This window comes from Babylonia areolata, chromosome 6, assembly GCF_041734735.1.
Source record: "Babylonia areolata isolate BAREFJ2019XMU chromosome 6, ASM4173473v1, whole genome shotgun sequence".
Classification (NCBI taxonomy): Eukaryota; Metazoa; Mollusca; class Gastropoda; order Neogastropoda; family Buccinidae; genus Babylonia; species Babylonia areolata.
The window spans coordinates 1,288,021-1,307,887 of record NC_134881.1 but is presented as its reverse complement, the minus strand read 5'-3'; the positions used below and the strand labels follow the sequence as shown (position 1 = coordinate 1,307,887).

Here is a 19,867-nt window from a genome sequence, read left to right as displayed (position 1 = left end):
TGTCAGAGACAAGGCTCTAAGTGTAGTGCACACACACTAATCTTCTGTCAGAGACAAGGCTCTAAGTGTAGTGCAAACACACTAATCTTCTGTCAGACCAAGCTCTAAGTGTACTGCACACACACTAATCTTCTGTCAGAGACCAAGCTCTACGTGTACTGCACACACACTAATCTTCTGTCAGAGACCAGGCTCTAAGTGTAGTGCAAACACACTAATCTTCTGTCAGACCAAGCTCTACGTGTACTGCACACACACTAATCTTCTGTCAGAGACCAAGCTCTAAGTGTAGTGCACACACACTAATCTTCTGTCAGACCAAGCTCTAAGTGTAGTGCAAACACACTAATCTTCTGTCAGAGACCAAGCTCTAAGTGTAGTGCACACACACTAATCTTCTGTCAGAGACCAAGCTCTAAGTGTAGTGCACACACACTAATCTTCTGTCAGAGACCAAGCTCTAAGTGTACTGCACACACACTAATCTTGTGTCAGAGACCAAGCTCTAAGTGTAGTGCACACACACTAATCTTCTGTCAGAGACCAAGCTCTAAGTGTAGTGCACACACACTAATCTTCTGTCAGAGACCAAGCTCTACGTGTAGTGCACACACACTAATCTTCTGTCAGAGACCAAGCTCTAAGTGTACTGCACACACACTAATCTTGTGTCAGAGACCAAGCTCTACGTGTACTGCACACACACTAATCTTCTGTCAGACCAAGCTCTACGTGTACTGCACACACACTAATCTTCTGTCAGACCAAGCTCTACGTGTAGTGCACACACACTAATCTTCTGTCAGAGACCAAGCTCTAAGTGTAGTGCACACACACTAATCTTCTGTCAGAGACCAAGCTCTACGTGTACTGCAAACACAGTCACTTGCACAACAGGCTGCACACACAGGTAGACCTGGCCGAGAGCTGCACTCAGGCACTCATCGTTCGTTTCATGTCATGGAACTTTACCTTGCACAACTTGAAATCATACTGCTTTCAAAACCAACCCTAACACACTGCACTTGAATTTTATTCATAATGATCCATTCCCAATTCCCAAACATTTTCCATATTTTGTGCTACATTTAGCTAACTGAGTCTACTTGATCTGACTTTGTGTGGCTATGCATTTAACTTTGGAATCATGTGTTCTTTGCTCTGATATCTTCAATCATGTCACCTAAAAAATTACTGGTATTATGTCATTATCAATGTAACACCACCTTTGTTAATCTTTTCACTTTGTTCATTTTACTTATCATTATTGTTTTAAAAGAAATACTATTGTAAAAAATTTTTTTCAAGCAAAAGTTTAATATGAACATGAATATACATTTGTAACTGAGACAAAGTATGGTGATTCACAACCAACACACACACATACATGCACTGATACACATGCACACACATAGACACACACACACATGCACACACATACACACAGAAAGCCAACATTTTCACAGAAAACCATGTTCCCCACACCTTCACACACAATTCAATACGCTTTATTCCCACAACACATGCACACACACACACACACACACACACACACACACACACAACCGATGCTAAGAGCCATGAACCAAACCTGATATGGACAGACTGCAGTCCAGGTCAGCCATTAACAACGCCACAATCACATCACGTCCTTCACTCAGGCACAGACTCATCTGCAAAATTAAACCACATGGATTTAAGATAGGCGGAGCATACTTCAACCTGAAATATTGCACTGCAGAGACCTTGTTTTGCGAGAAAAATGAACGTTCCCTAGAACTCCAAACCTTATGCTGACATTTATTTTGCAACACACTTATAGGCACGCACATGCTCAACCACACAAACACAACACACACACACACAAACCACACACTGAAGACAAAACAATCAGTGCTTCAAATACCAATATTCAAACTGGCTACACACACAAGAGAGATCAATCTTCAGTTCAAATACCAATATTCAAACTGGCTGCACACACAAGAGAGATCAATCTTCAGTTCAAATACCAATATTCAAACTGGCTACACACACAAGAGAGATCAATCTTCAGTTCAAATACCAATATTCAAACTGGCTGCACACACAAGAGAGATCAATCTTCAGTTCAAATACCAATATTCAAACTGGCTGCACACACAAGAGAGATCAATCTTCAGTTCAAATACCAATATTCAAACTGGCTGCACACACAAGAGAGATCAATCTTCAGTTCAAATACCAATATTCAAAGCAGCTGCTCATTTCTGGAACTAAAACACCAATAAATATAATTCCTTTCCATTACCCTCCCAACACACCCACCGTCCGCAACACAAAAAAACATAACCAGCACACACAGCATATCACCTACGAATACAATCAATATAATCACACAAAACATAACCAGCACACACAGCATATCACCTACGAATACAATCAACATAATCACACAAAACATAACCAGCACACACAGCATATCACCTACGAATACAATCAATATAATCACACAAAAAACATAACCAGCACACACAGCATATCACCTATGAATACAATCAATATAATCACACAAAAACCATAACCAGCACACACAGCATATCACCTATGAATACAAACAAAAAACATAACAAACACACCCAGCATATCACCTATGAATACAATCAATATAATCACACAAAAACCATAACCAGCACACACAGCATATCACCTACAAATACAATCAATATAATCACACAAAAACATAACAAACACACAACATATCACCTACAAATACAATCAATATAATCACACAAAACCATAACAAACACACCCAGCATATCACCAACGAATACAATCAATATAATCACACAAAAACATAACAAAAACACACAGCATATCACCTACGAATACAATCAATATAATCACACAAAAACCATAACCAGCACACACAGCATATCACCTACCAATACAATCAATATAATCACACAAAACATAACAAAAACACACAGCATATCGCCTACAAATACAATCAATATAATCACACAAAACATAACCAGCACATACAGCATATCACCTACCAATACAATCAATATAATCACACACAACATAACCAGCACACCCAGCATATCACCTACGAATACAATCAATATAATCACACAAAAAAACATAACCAGCACACACAGCATATCACCTACCAATACAATCAATATAATCACACAAAACATAACCAGCACACACAGCATATCACCTACAAATACAATCAATATAATCACACAAAAACCATAACCAGCACACACAGCATATCATCTACGAATACAATCAATATAATCACACAAAAAAACATAACCTAGTCCGATCTACTAGGGTAGGCTGCCTGTTGTGCGAATGACTCTGTGTTTGTAAAGTGGTCAGAGCTTGATTTCCGACCAAGAATAGGCACTATATAAGTATCCATATCATCATCATCATCATCATCATCATCGCCATCATCATCATCATCATCACCATCATCATCATCATCACCTTGAGGTTTTGGAAGAAGGTCAGTGCAGCCTTTGCCACAAACTGCATCGCCACCTGGATCTCCTGCTGGCCCAGGGGCCGCGATGCCAGCGTCCTCAGTTCCTGGCACACGCTGCTCACGATGTCCGCTATCCACTCAGCAGGAAACACCGGCTCTGGGGTAATTACAACTACACTTCCAGATTACAAATGTGGATTTCTATCACTGAGGACTGAAAGCATGTACCTAAAATCATAGGTTATCAACACAGGTTACAACCACTCCGAACCTATACTCACAATTCTAGATAACTCTGGATAAATATAACTGTCAACTGACTGCATACCTAGTTTTCTGAACAATGCTTACAATCACATGGATTACTATGACAGCAGACTGCATACCTTGTTTTCTGAACAATGCTTACAATCACATGGATTACTATGACAGCAGACTGAAGGCCCTAGTTTTCTGAACAATGCTTACAATCACATGGATTACTATGACAGCAGACTGCATACCTAGTTTTCTGAACAATGCTTACAATCACATGGATTACTATGACAGCACACTGCATACCTAGTTTTCTGAACAATGCTTACAATCACATGGATTACTATGACAGCACACTGCATACCTAGTTTTCTGAACAATGCTTACAATCACATGGATTACTATGACAGCAGACTGAAGGCCCTAGTTTTCTGAACAATGCTTACAATCACATGGATTACTATGACAGCACACTGCAGGCCCTAGTTTTCTGAACAATGCTTACAATCACATGGATTACTATGACAGCACACTGCAGGCCCTAGTTTTCTGAACAATGCTTACAATCACATGGATTACTATGACAGCAGACTGAAGGCCCTAGTTTTCTGAACAATGCTTACAATCACATGGATTACTATGACAGCAGACTGAAGGCCTTAGTTTTCTGAACAATGCTTACAATCACATGGATTACTATGACAGCACACTGAAGGCATGCCTACAACTCTGGATGATAATTGGTTAAAAGCATTCCTGTCTTTCATTGTGGACTGGATACATACCTGTAATTCTCCAATCAAAATCCTTCGTTTTAAATATTATTTTGGATTACATATGCTTACAAGTATAACTGTGTATTGGAGCATGCTTGTATATCACTATGCATTGCTGATGTTTATCAGCATGATTCTGTTTCACAGACACCCCTACACTTCTGGATTAAAGACACTTACACCTACAGTTCATGGATGAAAGATATTTAACAGTCATATACGACCTCCATAGTTCTTAATAAAATATTTTTGTAAAGTTCTGTAATCTGGCTCAACCACACAAATTATGTCTAGGCATCAATGAGGAAGATACTTGGTATTTGTATTTGTATTTGTATTTCTTTTTATCACAACAGATTTCTCTGTGTGAAATTCGGGCTGCTCTCCCCAGGGAGAACAAGTCGCTACACTACAGCACCACCCATTTTTATATATTTTTTCCTGTGTGCAGTTTTATTTGTTTTTCCTATCGAAATGGATTTTTCTACAGAATTTTGCCAGTAACAACCCTTATGTTGCTGTGGGTTCTTTTATGTGCACTAAGTGCATGCTGCACATGGGACCTCGGTATATCGTCTCAACCGAATGACTAGCGTCCAGACTACCGCTCAAGGTCTGGTGGAGGAAGAGAAAATATCGGCAGCTAAGCCATGATTTGAACCAGCGCCCTCAGATTCTCTGGCTTCCTAGGTGGACGCGTTACCTCTAGGCCATGACTCCACTGGTGTCTTCAGTGCCAGTAAATGGGACAATCTTTTGAATATGTCTTTAATGCTGTCTTATCCTTAGCACTGAACAAAAGTTATTACAAATCTTCTCATCAAAGTCTTAGCTATTCCCTCCCACAACCCCCCCAGACCACTTCCCCCAGACCATTCGCCGTTTCTCACCACTGTCATCATTGGCAGACAGCACCAGGCAGATCATTTTCCAGCCCTGCTCCAGCTCCTCTGTGGGCAAGGTGGAATGCTGGGAGGTTACCACGGCCACCAGGTCACGGAGGCGGGCGTGGAGGCAGGCAGAGCTGAGCCAGCCGGAGACCTGCGGCATGATGCGTCGCTTCTCCAGCGCCCTCTCCACCAGACAGCACAGCGCCCCTGTGCCGCTGACCGTCTGCTCACAGTGCAGTGATTTCTGTGTCATAACTACAGCTGAAGGGTGGAGATTTTTCTGATCTCCCAGGTCAACATATGTGCAGACCTGCTTGTGCCTGAACCCCCTTCGTGTGTAAAAGCAAGCAGAAGATCAAAATTTAATATGCACATTAAATTAATCCGTGTCAGTGTTCAGTGGGTTATGGAAACAAGAACATACCCAGCATGCACACACCTGAAAACAGAGTGTGGCTGCCTACATGACAGGGTAAAAATGGGCATACACATAAAAGCCCATTCCTGTATACACAAGTGAACATGGGAGTTGCAGCCCACGAACAAAGGAGAAGAAGTGTCGTCACTACACACATTCTGTATCATAGCTCCACACGTTGTGGTGTATTATGTGTCATAATTACACACATTCTTTGTCTAACTACACACACTCTGGTGATTTCTGTGTCGTAACTACACACAATGTGGTGAATTATCTGTCATTGTGGTGAACGTAATTACACACATTTTTTGTCATAACTACACACATTGTGATGAATTCTGTGTCATAATTATACATATTCGGTCATAGGTACACATTGTGGTGAATTCTGTGTCGTAACTACACACATTCTATGTCATAACTACATAAACTGTGGTGATTTCTGTGTCGTCATTACACACATTCTGTGTCTTAGTAACGCACAATGTGGTGAATTCTATAACTGAAGTTCTGATACCATAAAGAATCAGACAGCAGTCGTCACAAAAGACCGGCGTCCAAGACTAATCTAAAAGAAACCAAAGTCAGGCAATAAGTGATCGTAGCTACAAGTTACATAACTTTGTTGCATTGAAGCTTGTGTGTTTGTTGCCTGATTTCCAATAATGTTGTGACTGTGTGACTGTTTGTTGTCTATCAGCATGTTGTGACTGTGTGACTGTGTGTTGTCTATCAGCATGTTGTGACTGTGTGACTGTGTGTTGTCTATCAGCATGTTGTGACTGTGTGACTGTTTGTTGTCTATCAGCATGTTGTGACTGTGTGACTGTGTGTTGTCTATCAGCATGTTGTGACTGTGTGACTGTGTGTTGTCTATCAGCATGCTGTGCCTGGGTGACTGTGTGTTGTCTATCAGCATGTTGTGACTGTGTGACTGTTTGTTGTCTATCAGCATGTTGTGACTGTGTGACTGTGTGTTGTCTATCAGCATGTTGTGACTGTTTGTTGTCTATCAGCATGTTGTGACTGTGTGACTGTGTGTTGTCTATCAGCATGTTGTGACTGTTTGTTGTCTATCAGCATGTTGTGACTGTGTGACTGTGTGTTGTCTATCAGCATGTTGTGACTGTGTGACTGTTTGTTGTCTATCAGCATGTTGTGACTGTGTGTTGTCTATCAGCATGTTGTGACTGTGTGACTGTGTGTTGTCTGTCAGCATGTTGTGACTGTGTGACTGTTTGTTGTCTATCAGCATGTTGTGACTGTGTTTGTTGTCTGTCAGCATGTTGTGACTGTGTTTGTTGTCTATCAGCATGTTGTTGTTGTCTATCAGCAATTTGTGACTGTGTTTGTTGTCTATCAGCATGTTGTGACTGTGTTTGTTGTCTATCATCATGTTGTTGTTATCAGCATGTTGTGACTGTTTGTTGTCTGTCAGCATGTTGTTGTTGTCTGTCAGCATGTTGTGACTGTGTTTGTTGTCTATCAGCATGTTGTTGTTGTCTATCAGCATGTTGTGACTGTGTGTTGTCTATCATCATGTTGTGACTGTGTTTGTTGTCTATCTGCATGTCGTGACTGTGTTTGTTGTCTGTCAGCATGTTGTGACTGTGTTTGTAGTCTGTCAGCATGTTGTTGTTGTCTGCCAGCATGTTGTGACTGCGTGTTGTCTATCAGCATGTTGTGACTGTGTGACTGTTTGTTGTCTGCCAGCATGTTGTGACTGTGTGTTGTCTATCAGCATGTTGTGACTGTGTTTGTTGTCTGTCAGCATGTTGTGACTGTGTTTGTTGTCTATCTGCATGTTGTGACTGTGTGACTGTGTTTGTTGTCTATCAGCATGTTGTGACTGTGTGACTGTTTGTTGTCTATCAGCATGTTGTGACTGTGTGACTGTGTGTTGTCTATCAGCATGTTGTGACTGTGTGACTGTGTGTTGTCTATCAGCATGTTGTGACTGTGTGACTGTTTATTGTCTATCAGCATGTTGTGACTGTTTGTTGTCTATCAGCATGTTGTGACTGTGTGACTGTGTGTTGTCTATCAGCATGTTGTGACTGTTTGTTGTCTATCAGCATGTTGTGACTGTGTGACTGTTTGTTGTCTATCAGCATGTTGTGACTGTGTGACTGTTTATTGTCTATCAGCATGTTGTGACTGTGTGTTGTCTATCAGCATGTTGTGACTGTTTATTGTCTATCAGCATGTTGTGACTGTTTATTGTCTATCAGCATGTTGTGACTGTTTGTTGTCTATCAGCATGTTGTGACTGTGTTTGTTGTCTAACTCAAAACCATCTGCATGTTGTGACTGTGTGTTGTCTAACTGAAAACTATCAGTATATTGTGACTGTGTGTTATCTAACTGAAAACCATCAGCATATTGTGACTGTGTGTTATCTAACTGAAAACCATCAGCATGCTGTGCCTGGGTGACTGTGTGTTGTCTATCAGCATGCTGTGCCTGGGTGACTGTGTGTTGCCTATCAGCATGCTGTGCCTGGGTGACTGTGTGTTGTCTATCAGCATGCTGTGCCTGGGTGACTGTGTGTTGCCTATCAGCATGCTGTGCCTGGGTGACTGTGTTTGTTGCCTATCAGCATGCTGTGCCTGGGTGACTGTGTGTTGCCTATCAGCATGCTGTGCCTGGGTGACTGTGTTTGTTGCCTATCAACATGCTGTGCCTGGGTGACTGTGTGTTGCCTATCAGCATGCTGTGCCTGGGTGACTGTGTGTTGTCTAACTGAAAACCATCAGCATGCTGTGCCTGGGTGACTGTGTGTTGTCTAACTGAAAACCATCAGCATGCTGTGCCTGGGTGACTGTGTGTTGCCTATCAGCATGCTGTGCCTGGGTGACTGTGTGTTGTCTATCAGCATGCTGTGCCTGGGTGACTGTGTGTTGCCTATCAGCATGCTGTGCCTGGGTGACTGTGTTTGTTGCCTATCAGCATGCTGTGCCTGGGTGACTGTGTGTTGCCTATCAGCATGCTGTGCCTGGGTGACTGTGTTTGTTGCCTATCAACATGCTGTGCCTGGGTGACTGTGTGTTGCCTATCAGCATGCTGTGCCTGGGTGACTGTGTGTTGTCTAACTGAAAACCATCAGCATGCTGTGCCTGGGTGACTGTGTTTGTTCCCTATCAGCATGCTGTGCCTGGGTGACTGTGTTTGTTGCCTATCAGCATGCTGTGCCTGGGTGACTGTGTTTGTTCCCTATCAGCATGCTGTGCCTGGGTGACTGTGTTTGTTCCCTATCAGCATGCTGTGCCTGGGTGACTGTGTTTGTTCCCTATCAGCATGCTGTGCCTGGGTGACTGTGTTTGTTGCCTATCAGCATGCTGTGCCTGGGTGACTGTGTTTGTTCCCTATCAGCATGCTGTGCCTGGGTGACTGTGTGTTGCCTATCAGCATGCTGTGCCTGGGTGACTGTGTGTTGCCTATCAGCATGCTGTGCCTGGGTGACTGTGTGTTGCCTATCAGCATGCTGTGCCTGGGTGACTGACCTGAAGAACGCTGTCCCACACGTCTGTGCTTCTCTTCTTGGACAGGTAGGGGAGGCAAGCGAAGAGCAGCGTGATGCTGTGGTCCACCACCTCCTCCCCTCTCTCCTCTCCTCCCAGCACTGGCAGCACCAACACATCGATCACCTTGCTGTGTGCGTCCACAACAACGACACTCTCCAGCCTTCCCTCCCCTGCCTGCGCACTTCCCTCCCCTGCTCCGGCACAGCTGTCGCCCTGGCTCTCCAGTGAGTGGAGCACAAAGGTGGCCATGTCCTCAGGGAAGTAGAGGTTGGCGAGGTCGACGAAAAGCTTGAAGTGGATGGTCTGCCCGTCCTTCTGGTACAGTCTGTGGGATCCCACCACCACCTTCTTCACGAAACACTTCACTTCGTCCGACACTTCCCCTGCCATGCACACGTTCTGCTCACGCCTGCTCTCATTCCCAGCAAACCTGACCCGCTCACTTTTACTACCGCCGCTGACCATGGAGGAGGCATCCTGCTGGGGGTACAGCAAGGTTTTGGCAAACGTCACAATTCTGTCCGGGCGCACACTCTGTTGTTCGCCAGACCCCACGCTCTCAAACATTTCGACCACATCGGCCGAGAGGTGTGTCCAGAAGACAGCAGCCAGAGCTGAGGTGTCTGGGTTGGCCGCCACTGTCCTCAGGAAGGACGACACACAGGTGTTGAGGACAGAGCGGGACAGGGTTGGCTTGGGGTCAAACAGCGACGCTTCCATGATGGGCAACAGCTGCCACACACAAAAACACAACACGGTTCTCATGTAGACTTGTCACAGGTCATTTGTATTTTGTATTTGTATTGCTTTTTATCACAACAGATTTCTCTGTGTGAAATTTGGGCTGCTCTCCCCAGGGAGAGCACATCACTACACTACAGCACCACCCATTTAAAAAAAATTTTTTCCTACATGCAGTTTTATTTGTTTTTCCTATCGAAGTGGGTTTTCTACAGAATTTTGCCAGGAACAACCCTTTGTCATGTTGATGTTGATATGTTATGTTGATATACCATAATGTTTTCTGGTCAAATTACATGTTATGGAATGTGAAGAAAATGTATTAGACTACTAGAAGTTATGTACTAACAAGTAACTGTTCTAAATGATATCTTCATTAATTGATCACCTACTTTTAAAAAACTTTACCAAGCTAGAATCGAGTTCAGGTATCCTTAGCAGAAATTAATTCATGTCTGCATAAAGATCACATTCGTGAATCAAACACATTTACAACAAGCACACTGTTGATACTTGAAAGATAAACCTCCCATTTTCAGGAGACTTGTATCAATACCCACTCTGTCACCTGCCAATCTGATCCATAGCCTACCACTGTGTGTTTTACCACAGCCTGCCACTGTGTTTTACCATAGCCTACCACTGTGTTTTACCACAGCCTACCACTGTGTTTTACCATAGCCTACCACTGTGTTTAGGGTCAGGTCAGGTCATTAGATCTGCTACTGGTAACCTGTAATCCAGTACAACCTGTTCAGGGTCGGGTTGCCGGCGACTAAACCGGCACTCCCACCGCTCCCTTCTGGGACTGGTGAGGTGGGTGGCTAGACACCTTTATGGAGATCCATAAAAGGGCGTTGGCTCAGGAGAGCCACCGACGGCCATCTAGCTCCACTGTGCTGTGTGCATGCCACACGCAGTTGGCCCCTGGGGTGTGTCTACCCATGCATGCGAAGTCTGGATCCGGCAGAATCTGCGGAAGAAACCTATCGGTTCAACGGAGAGGAAGGCGGTTACAGCAACGCACTGTGGAGTGCAGAGAGCAAGATGAGACACCGAAAGGATATCTTGGTCATCCACTGCATCCGTGCTCATCCTCCAGTCGTCTCGACTTAGTCTTGCCACTGGAAATTGGTGGACCCGGACGAGAGAGTGAGGTTGACGTTGCGCAACTCCTCTTCACTTTAAACAAACTCATCGCGCAAGTCATCAGTCATCCAAAATGACCTTTCATCCTTCATTTCATCACCCCCAAGTCCTGTGGCGACAGGCGAGCGACGAAACACTGTGTTAGCCTACCACTGTGTTTTACCATAGCCTACCACTGCGTTTTACCATAGCCTACCACTGTGTTTTACAATCACAATATCCATAGGCTGGTTGTTGCTCAGAGCGGGGTCATTCTGCGGGGGTTACTGATCGTACAAAGTGTGACAGTCGTGAGCATGTTGGAAAACAAGACACAACAGCAAGGGTTGAAGTAGAGACTGTCCATTTCAGTCTGCGTTACCTCCACCTATATCAATAAAACTTTAAAATTTGCCCACTTTTTCCATTCTTCCTTCAGCCAGATTTCAGACTAGAGTGAGGAATCTCAAGCCTGAAGAAGAAACTTCATTCACACCACATAAAAAATCCAGAGAACAGATGACACACAGTATGACAAGACAATGCACACCTGGTCCAGCAGAACAGCCTTGAGGACCTCATGGCATGAACAGATGACACACAGTATTACAAGACAATGCACACCTGGTCCAGCAGAACAGCCTTGAGGACCTCATGGCATGAACAGATGACACACAGTATTACAAGACAATGCACACCTGGTCCAGCAGAACAGCCTGGAGGACCTCATGGCATGAACAGATCCCACACAGTATCACAAGACAATGCACACCTGGTCCAGCAGAACAGCCTGGAGGACCTCATGGCATGAACAGATGACACACAGTATTACAAGACAATGCACACCTGGTCCAGCAGAACAGCCTGGAGGACCTCATGGCATGAACAGATGACACACAGTATTACAAGACAATGCACACCTGGTCCAGCAGAACAGCCTGGGGGACCTCATGGCATGAACAGATGACACACAGTATTACAAGGCAATGCACACCTGGTCCAGCAGAACAGCCTTGAGGACCTCATGGCGTGAGGCCTCCCCAGCACTGCTGATCTGTCTGAAGGCAAACTGCAGACACTCCATGAACGCCTTGGTCCACGCGTTGGTCTCTGAGGGGCTGTTGGCTACGCAGTCCTTGGCAAATCTGGTCAAATAAATACACTTCCATAAATACAATGCTTTAACAAAAATAAAATTAACTAACCAAAAAAAAAAAAAACAAAAAAAACCAACAACAAAAACAAGGTTGATCTGACATCATCTGAATCCATCTCTGCGTTCTGTTCCTCATTGAAAAACTCATCCTTTCAAACCTTTCTGTAAGCATTCTCAGTCTCTTACTCCTACAACACTGCCCCACACCTGCCAGCTCAGTTGCATGTATGACTAATGAGGTATTGGAGAGCAGTGGGGAACAGTGATTGCTCATGAGTGGCTGATGTAACTTGTAACTTTTTTCTTTCATGTAATGTGCCCTCAGCACTTAAAACAGAAAGCCCACTATACAAACATACATTATCATTGTAAAACTTACCATGCATAAAAAGTGTTATAAAATTTATACACCTACAAAGCAAACACACTATAGAAGAAAAAAAAAATTCATTTAAAATAAACTTACGTGTTGAAAGAGTGACAAATTTTAGAACCTTTCATGCTTGATTCAACAAAAATAAAGCACTTAGCACTTAGTCAAACCAAATTTATCTGTTGAAAGTGTGGCAGATTTTCAGTAAATTCTATGCTTAATTCAAAGAACATATATTTTACTTTGTCAAGCATCAATACAGCATGCTAACATGCACAGAAATGAAACATACAAATCTAGTTCTATGCTTGTCATGTGCTGAGATGGAAGCATGGAGATCTTTCTACAAAAGGAGTCATGCTCCAAGATTCCAGCACCAAAACCCCTAACTCCCCTGACCCTTCTTTCAACAGAACCCTAACTCTAACTTCCCTCACCCTTCTTTCAACAGACCCCTAACTGCCCTCACCCTTCTTTCAACAGACCCCTAACTCTAACTGCCCTCACCCTTCTTTCAACAGACCCCTAACTTCCCTCACCCTTCTTTCAACAGACCCCTAACTGCCCTCACCCTTCTTTCAACAGACCCCTAACTCTAACTGCCCTCACCCTTCTTTCAACAGAACCCTAACTCTAACTTCCCTCACCCTTCTTTCAACAGACCCCTAACTGCCCTCACCCTTCTTTCAACAGACCCCTAACTGCCCTCACCCTTCTTTCAACAGACCCCTAACTGCCCTCACCCTTCTTTCAACAGACCCCTAACTGCCCTCACCCTTCTTTCAACAGACCCCTAACTGCCCTCACCCTTCTTTCAACAGACCCCTAACTGCCCTCACCCTTCTTTCAACAGACCCCTAACTGCCCTCACCCTTCTTTCAACAGACCCCTAACTGCCCTCACCCTTCTTTCAACAGACCCCTAACTGCCCTCACCCTTCTTTCAACAGACCCCTAACTGCCCTCACCCTTCTTTCAACAGACCCCTAACTCTAACTGCCCTCACCCTTCTTTCAACAGACCCCTAACTTCCCTGACCCTTCTTTCAACAGACCCCTAACTCTAACTGCCCTCACCCTTCTTTCAACAGACCCCTAACTGCCCTCACCCTTCTTTCAACAGACCCCTAACTTCCCTGACCCTTCTTTCAACAGACCCCTAACTGCCCTCACCCTTCTTTCAACAGACCCCTAACTTCCCTGACCCTTCTTTCAACAGACCCCTAACTCTAACTGCCCTCACCCTTCTTTCAACAGACCCCTAACTGCCCTCACCCTTCTTTCAACAGACCTCTAACTGCCCTCACCCTTCTTTCAACAGACCCCTAACTGCCCTCACCCTTCTTTCAACAGACCCCTAACTGCCCTCACCCTTCTTTCAACAGACCCCTAACTGCCCTCACCCTTCTTTCAACAGACCCCTAACTGCCCTCACCCTTCTTTCAACAGACCCCTAACTGCCCTCACCCTTCTTTCAACAGACCCCTAACTTCCCTGACCCTTCTTTCAACAGACCCCTAACTGCCCTCACCCTTCTTTCAACAGACCCCTAACTTCCCTGACCCTTCTTTCAACAGACCCCTAACTCTAACTGCCCTCACCCTTCTTTCAACAGACCCCTAACTTCCCTCACCCTTCTTTCAACAGACCCCTAACTGCCCTCACCCTTCTTTCAACAGACCCCTAACTTCCCTCACCCTTCTTTCAACAGACCCCTAACTGCCCTCACCCTTCTTTCAACAGACCCCTAACTTCCCTCACCCTTCTTTCAACAGACCCCTAACTTCCCTCACCCTTCTTTCAACAGACCCCTAACTTCCCTCACCCTTCTTTCAACAGACCCCTAACTTCCCTCACCCTTCTTTCAACAGACCCCTAACTTCCCTCACCCTTCTTTCAACAGACCCCTAACTTCCCTCACCCTTCTTTCAACAGACCCCTAACTGCCCTCACCCTTCTTTCAACAGACCCCTAACTTCCCTCACCCTTCTTTCAACAGACCCCTAACTGCCCTCACCCTTCTTTGAACAGACCCCTAACTGCCCTCACCCTTCTTTCAACAGACCCCTAACTGCCCTCACCCTTCTTTCAACAGACCCCTAACTGCCCTCACCCTTCTTTCAACAGACCCCTAACTCCCCTCACCCTTCTTTCAACAGACCCCTAACTTCCCTCACCCTTCTTTCAACAGACCCCTAACTGCCCTCACCCTTCTTTCAACAGACCCCTAACTTCCCTCACCCTTCTTTCAACAGACCCCTAACTGCCCTCACCCTTCTTTCAACAGACCCCTAACTTCCCTCACCCTTCTTTCAACAGACCCCTAACTGCCCTCACCCTTCTTTCAACAGACCCCTAACTCCCCTCACCCTTCTTTGAACAGGTCGAGGACTTTGGGGAAGAAGGCAGCAGCTCCTCCCGCAGTTTCCATGGGAATACAACTGAACAACGGCAGAAAATTGGGAGCCACACTGACGGCATTGCCATGGCAACCACTCTCCAGAACCTTGCGCAGTTTGGGCCAGAAAGCCTTCTGCCAGTTGATGCTTCCCCAACACGTCTGAAAAAAACCAAGGTGATACTGATGATAAAGATGATGAAGGAAAAGAGAATAGAAAAACAGCACTGAGAGAACTTTATGAAGAGGAAAATAAAAGTCTTGAAAAATGAAACAAATTCTAGTTAATCTAATACTCATTGATGAAATTTCTTTTCTAAAACAGACACAATCATTTCCTCTTCTGAAACAATGGCACATATAATATATTGTGTATATTTGTCAGAACAAACCATCAAATAAAAAGTTTTCAAAAACATGCACAATCATTTCATCCTCTGGAATAATGATGCAGATATGTGAGTATGTATGTCATAAGAAAATATACAGTAGAGATTTTTTTTAAATGTGCACATTCATTTTTCTAATCTGAAAACAAAGAAAGAATCTTTTTGCAAAGTAAGCAAACAAACAAACAGTACCTCACACAGTAAAAAAAAAAAAAAAAATTAAAAAAAATAAAAAATCTTTCAACACTGCAAAGTAAACAAACAAAGGTACCGCATAAAAGAGCAATACACTCTTCTCACAGGAAAAGGATGAGTGAATGATATGATATGGATACTTATATAGAGTGAATGATATGATATGGATACTTATATAGTGCTTATCCTCGGTCGGAGAAGGATGAGTGAATGATATGATATGGATACTTATATAGAGTGAATGATATGATATGGATACTTATATAGTGCTTATCCTCGGTCGGAGAAGGATGAGTGAATGATATGATATGGATACTTATATAGTGCTTATCCTCGGTCAGATACCAGGCTCTAAGCACTTTATAAACATAACATGCTGCCTACCAAGGTAGAGACAACTGACGGCTGCCATTTAGCACTCATCATTTATTTCCTGTGTCATTCAATCAGGTTCAGTCACACACACACACACACTCAGACAGACATGTAACACTTTATATGTATGACAGTTTTATTCATTGACCCTGCCATGTTGGCAGCCATACTCTGGTTTTGGGGGGGTGTATGACCGTTTTATTTATTGACCCTGCCATGTAGGCAGCCATACTCTGGTTTTGGGGGGGTGTATGACCGTTTTATTTATTGACCCTGCCATGTAGGCAGCCATACTCTGGTTTTGGGGGTGTGTATGACCGTTTTATTTATTGACCCTGCCATGTAGGCAGCCATACTCTGGTTTTGGGGGGGTGTATGACTGTTTTATTTATTGACCCTGCCATGTAGGCAGCCATACTCTGGTTTTGGGGGGGTGTATGACCGTTTTATTTATTGACCCTGCCATGTTGGCAGCCATACTCTGGTTTTGGGGGGGTGTATGACCATTTTATTTATTGACCCTGCCATGTATGCAGCCATACTCTGGTTTCAGGGGCGTGCATACTGATTATGCCCTTGTTTCCACAACCAACTGAACACTGACATGGATTACAGGATCTTCAACGTGAGTGTTTGATCTTCTGCATGCATATACACATGAAGGAGGGGTTCAGGCACTTGCAGGTCTGCACATATGTTGACCTTAGAGATCAAGAAAACTCTCCACCCCTTTACCACCAGTCGCCGTTACCCAGATTTTGAACCTGGGACCCTCAGACTGAAAGTCCATGTTGACCTTAGAGATCAGAAAAATCTCCACCCCTTTACCCACAAGGGGCCGTTACCAAGATTCAAACCTGGGACCCTCAGACTGAAAGTCCAATGCTTTAACCACTCAGCAGACGGGCGCAATAGCCGAATGGTTAAAGCGTTGGACCCTCAATCTGAGGGTCCGGGGTTCGAATCACGGTGACGGCGCCTGGTGGGTAAAGGGTGGAGATTTTTACGATCTCCCAGGTCAGCATATGTGCAGACATGCCAGTGCCTGAACCATCCTTCGTGTGTAGACACAAGCAGAAGATCAAATACGCACATTAAAGGTCTTGTAATCCATGTCAGCGTTCGGTGGGTTATGGAAACAAGAACATACCCAGCATGCACGCCCCCGGAGTATGGCTGCCTACAAGGCGGGGTAAAAACGGTCATACACGTAAAAGCCCACTCATGTGCATACGAGTGAACGTAGGAGCTGCAGCCCACGAACGAAGAAGAAGAAGAAGAACCACTCAGCTACTGCACCCGTCAAAGACAGACAGACAAACGTCACCAACTCACCGGCACAAACACAAAACAGCAAAACACTCTTCTGACAGGAAAAGACAGACAAACGTCACCAACTCACCGGCACAAACACAAAACAGCAAAACACTCTTCTGACAGGAAAAGACAGACAAACGTCACCAACTCACCGGCACAAACACAAAACAGCAAAACACTCTTCTGACAGGAAAAGACAGACAAACGTCACCAACTCACCGGCACAAACACAAAACAGCAAAACACTCTTCTGACAGGAAAAGACAGACAAACGTCACCAACTCACCGGCACAAACACAAAACAGCAAAACACTCTTCTGACAGGAAAAGACAGACAAACGTCACCACCTCACCGGCACAAACACAAAACAGCAAAACACTCTTCTGACAGGAAAAGACAGACAAACCGTCACCACCTCACCGGCACAAACACAAAACAGCAAAACACTCTTCTGACAGGAAAAGACAGACAAACCGTCACCACCTCACCGGCACAAACTTGACGCAGGACAGCAGGGCATCCCACACGGCGGAGGTAAGGCCTGGCTCAAGGACGTCGACACTTCCCAGGGCCAGGGGGCTGATCTTGTGGACAAACTCTCCGGCCACATCCGGCACCACCTGGCACAGGCTGCCCAGGAACCAGAACAATCCACTCCGAACCTGCCACACCAGAAAGCATGGCACCGCGTGAACAAGAACCCAAGAACCACAAGAGCAAGACAATCAGAAAGGAATCAGTAGCAGACAAGAAAAGAACACAGACACAAACAAAATAAGGATGGTTTCAATATAGTCCTGTCATCCCTGATAATGAAAATATCTGATTTATTATAAAATTAAAAAAACAGTCCTGTCATCCCTGATAATGAAAATATCTGATTTATTATAAAATTTAAAAAAAAAAACAGTCCTGTCATCCCTGATAATGAAAATATCTCATTTATTATAAAAAAAATTTTTAAAAACAGTCCTGTCATCCCTGATAATGAAAATATCTGATTTACTATATAAAAAAATATATACATAAAAATCAAACAAAGAAATAAATAGATAAATAAATAAAAGAATCAGGCATACTTTATTCCTGTATGTGAAACTAAAATCGAAAAAGTTGTGAAAACAAAGGAAGAAGAATATTTCAATCCTTCAAGCCCTTTGGGGCATGGAGGATACTCACTAACAGCACTGAAACATATCACATTACTGATAAAGACCTTCAAGCCCTTTGGGGCATGGACGATACTAACAGCACTGAAACATATCACATTACTGATAAAGACCTTCAAGCCCTTTGGGGCATGGAGGATACTCACTAACAGCACTGAAACATATCACATTACTGATAAAGACCTTCAAGCCCTTTGGGGCATGGACGATACTAACAGCACTGAAACATATCACATTACTGATAAAGACCTTCAAGCCCTTTGGGGCATGGAGGATACTCACTAACAGCACTGAAACATATCACATTACTGATAAAGACCTTCAAGCCCTTTGGGGCATGGACGATACTCACTAACAGCACTGAAACATACCACATTACTGATAAAGACCTTCATGCCCTTTGGGGCATGGACGATACTCACTAACAGCACTGAAACATATCACATTACTGATAAAGACCTTCAAGCCCTTTGGGGCATGGACGATACTCAGTAACAGCACTGAAACATATCAGATTACTGATAAAGACCTTCAAGCCCTTTGGGGCATGGACGATACTCAGTAACAGCACTGAAACATATCAGATTACTGATAAAGACCTTCAAGCCCTTTGGGGCATGGACGATACTCAGTAACAGCACTGAAACATATCAGATTACTGATAAAAACAGATATATCAATGGTTTTAAGAAAACAACCATATGAACAAGAATCAAGAATATTTCAATCTTTTGACCCTTATTCTGTTTAGGGCATACAGGATATTCAGTAATTGCTCTGATGTCGTACACTAAAATTTCAAATATAAACAGCAAAGAAACAAGTGAAACTAGTGATAAGGACAAAATTTCACAGTCATAAAAATAATGAGCATATCATCATGTAATCTTTCCTGTTTTTGATGAATCTCTGCACCCTCCTCCCTGCTTTCAACTGACTACAAAAATTAAAAACTAAACTCAGATTTTTTTTTTTTTTTTTTTTTCTTTTCTTTTTTTCTTCTGTTTTTTTTTTTTGTTGTCGTTGTTGTTGTTGTTTTGTTGTTGTTGTTTTTTTTTTCTTTTAACTGATTCTGAAGATCTGCAGTTTACAGGTATTCCATAATAAAATGAAACTTCAATCCACATTGTTGTACATACACTGCTGCCACTGTTTCCATCAAAATAGATCTCACAATGCTATTATATCATTATGCAGTATCATTTTACTACACAGAAGTATATGACTTTGTTCTCTTTTATTCTCTATCCCCAGAACATTTTTTATTCAATCTTATTTTT

General features: G+C 43.6%; 1 protein-coding gene across 2 annotated transcripts in view; it reads right to left on the bottom strand.

Moving 5' to 3' along the window:
- The window catches only part of LOC143282640 (E3 ubiquitin-protein ligase listerin-like), a 78,238-nt gene that overhangs the window by 47,516 nt on the left and 10,855 nt on the right, over positions 1-19,867 (bottom strand). Inside the window, exons 7-14 of one of the 2 annotated variants that reach the window (XM_076588289.1) lie at positions 17,907-18,080; positions 15,113-15,303; positions 12,238-12,361; positions 11,915-11,941; positions 9,327-10,079; positions 5,403-5,625; positions 3,484-3,638; positions 1,592-1,673 (exon numbers count right to left, since the gene is read on the bottom strand). In XM_076588289.1, coding sequence (XP_076444404.1) covers positions 1,592-1,673; positions 3,484-3,638; positions 5,403-5,625; positions 9,327-10,079; positions 11,915-11,941; positions 12,238-12,361; positions 15,113-15,303; positions 17,907-18,080 — 1,729 coding nt within the window. Of the gene's footprint in view, positions 1-1,591; positions 1,674-3,483; positions 3,639-5,402; positions 5,626-9,326; positions 10,080-11,914; positions 11,942-12,210; positions 12,362-15,112; positions 15,304-17,906; positions 18,081-19,867 lie in introns of both variants that reach the window. The other variant, XM_076588288.1, reaches the window with a different exon arrangement.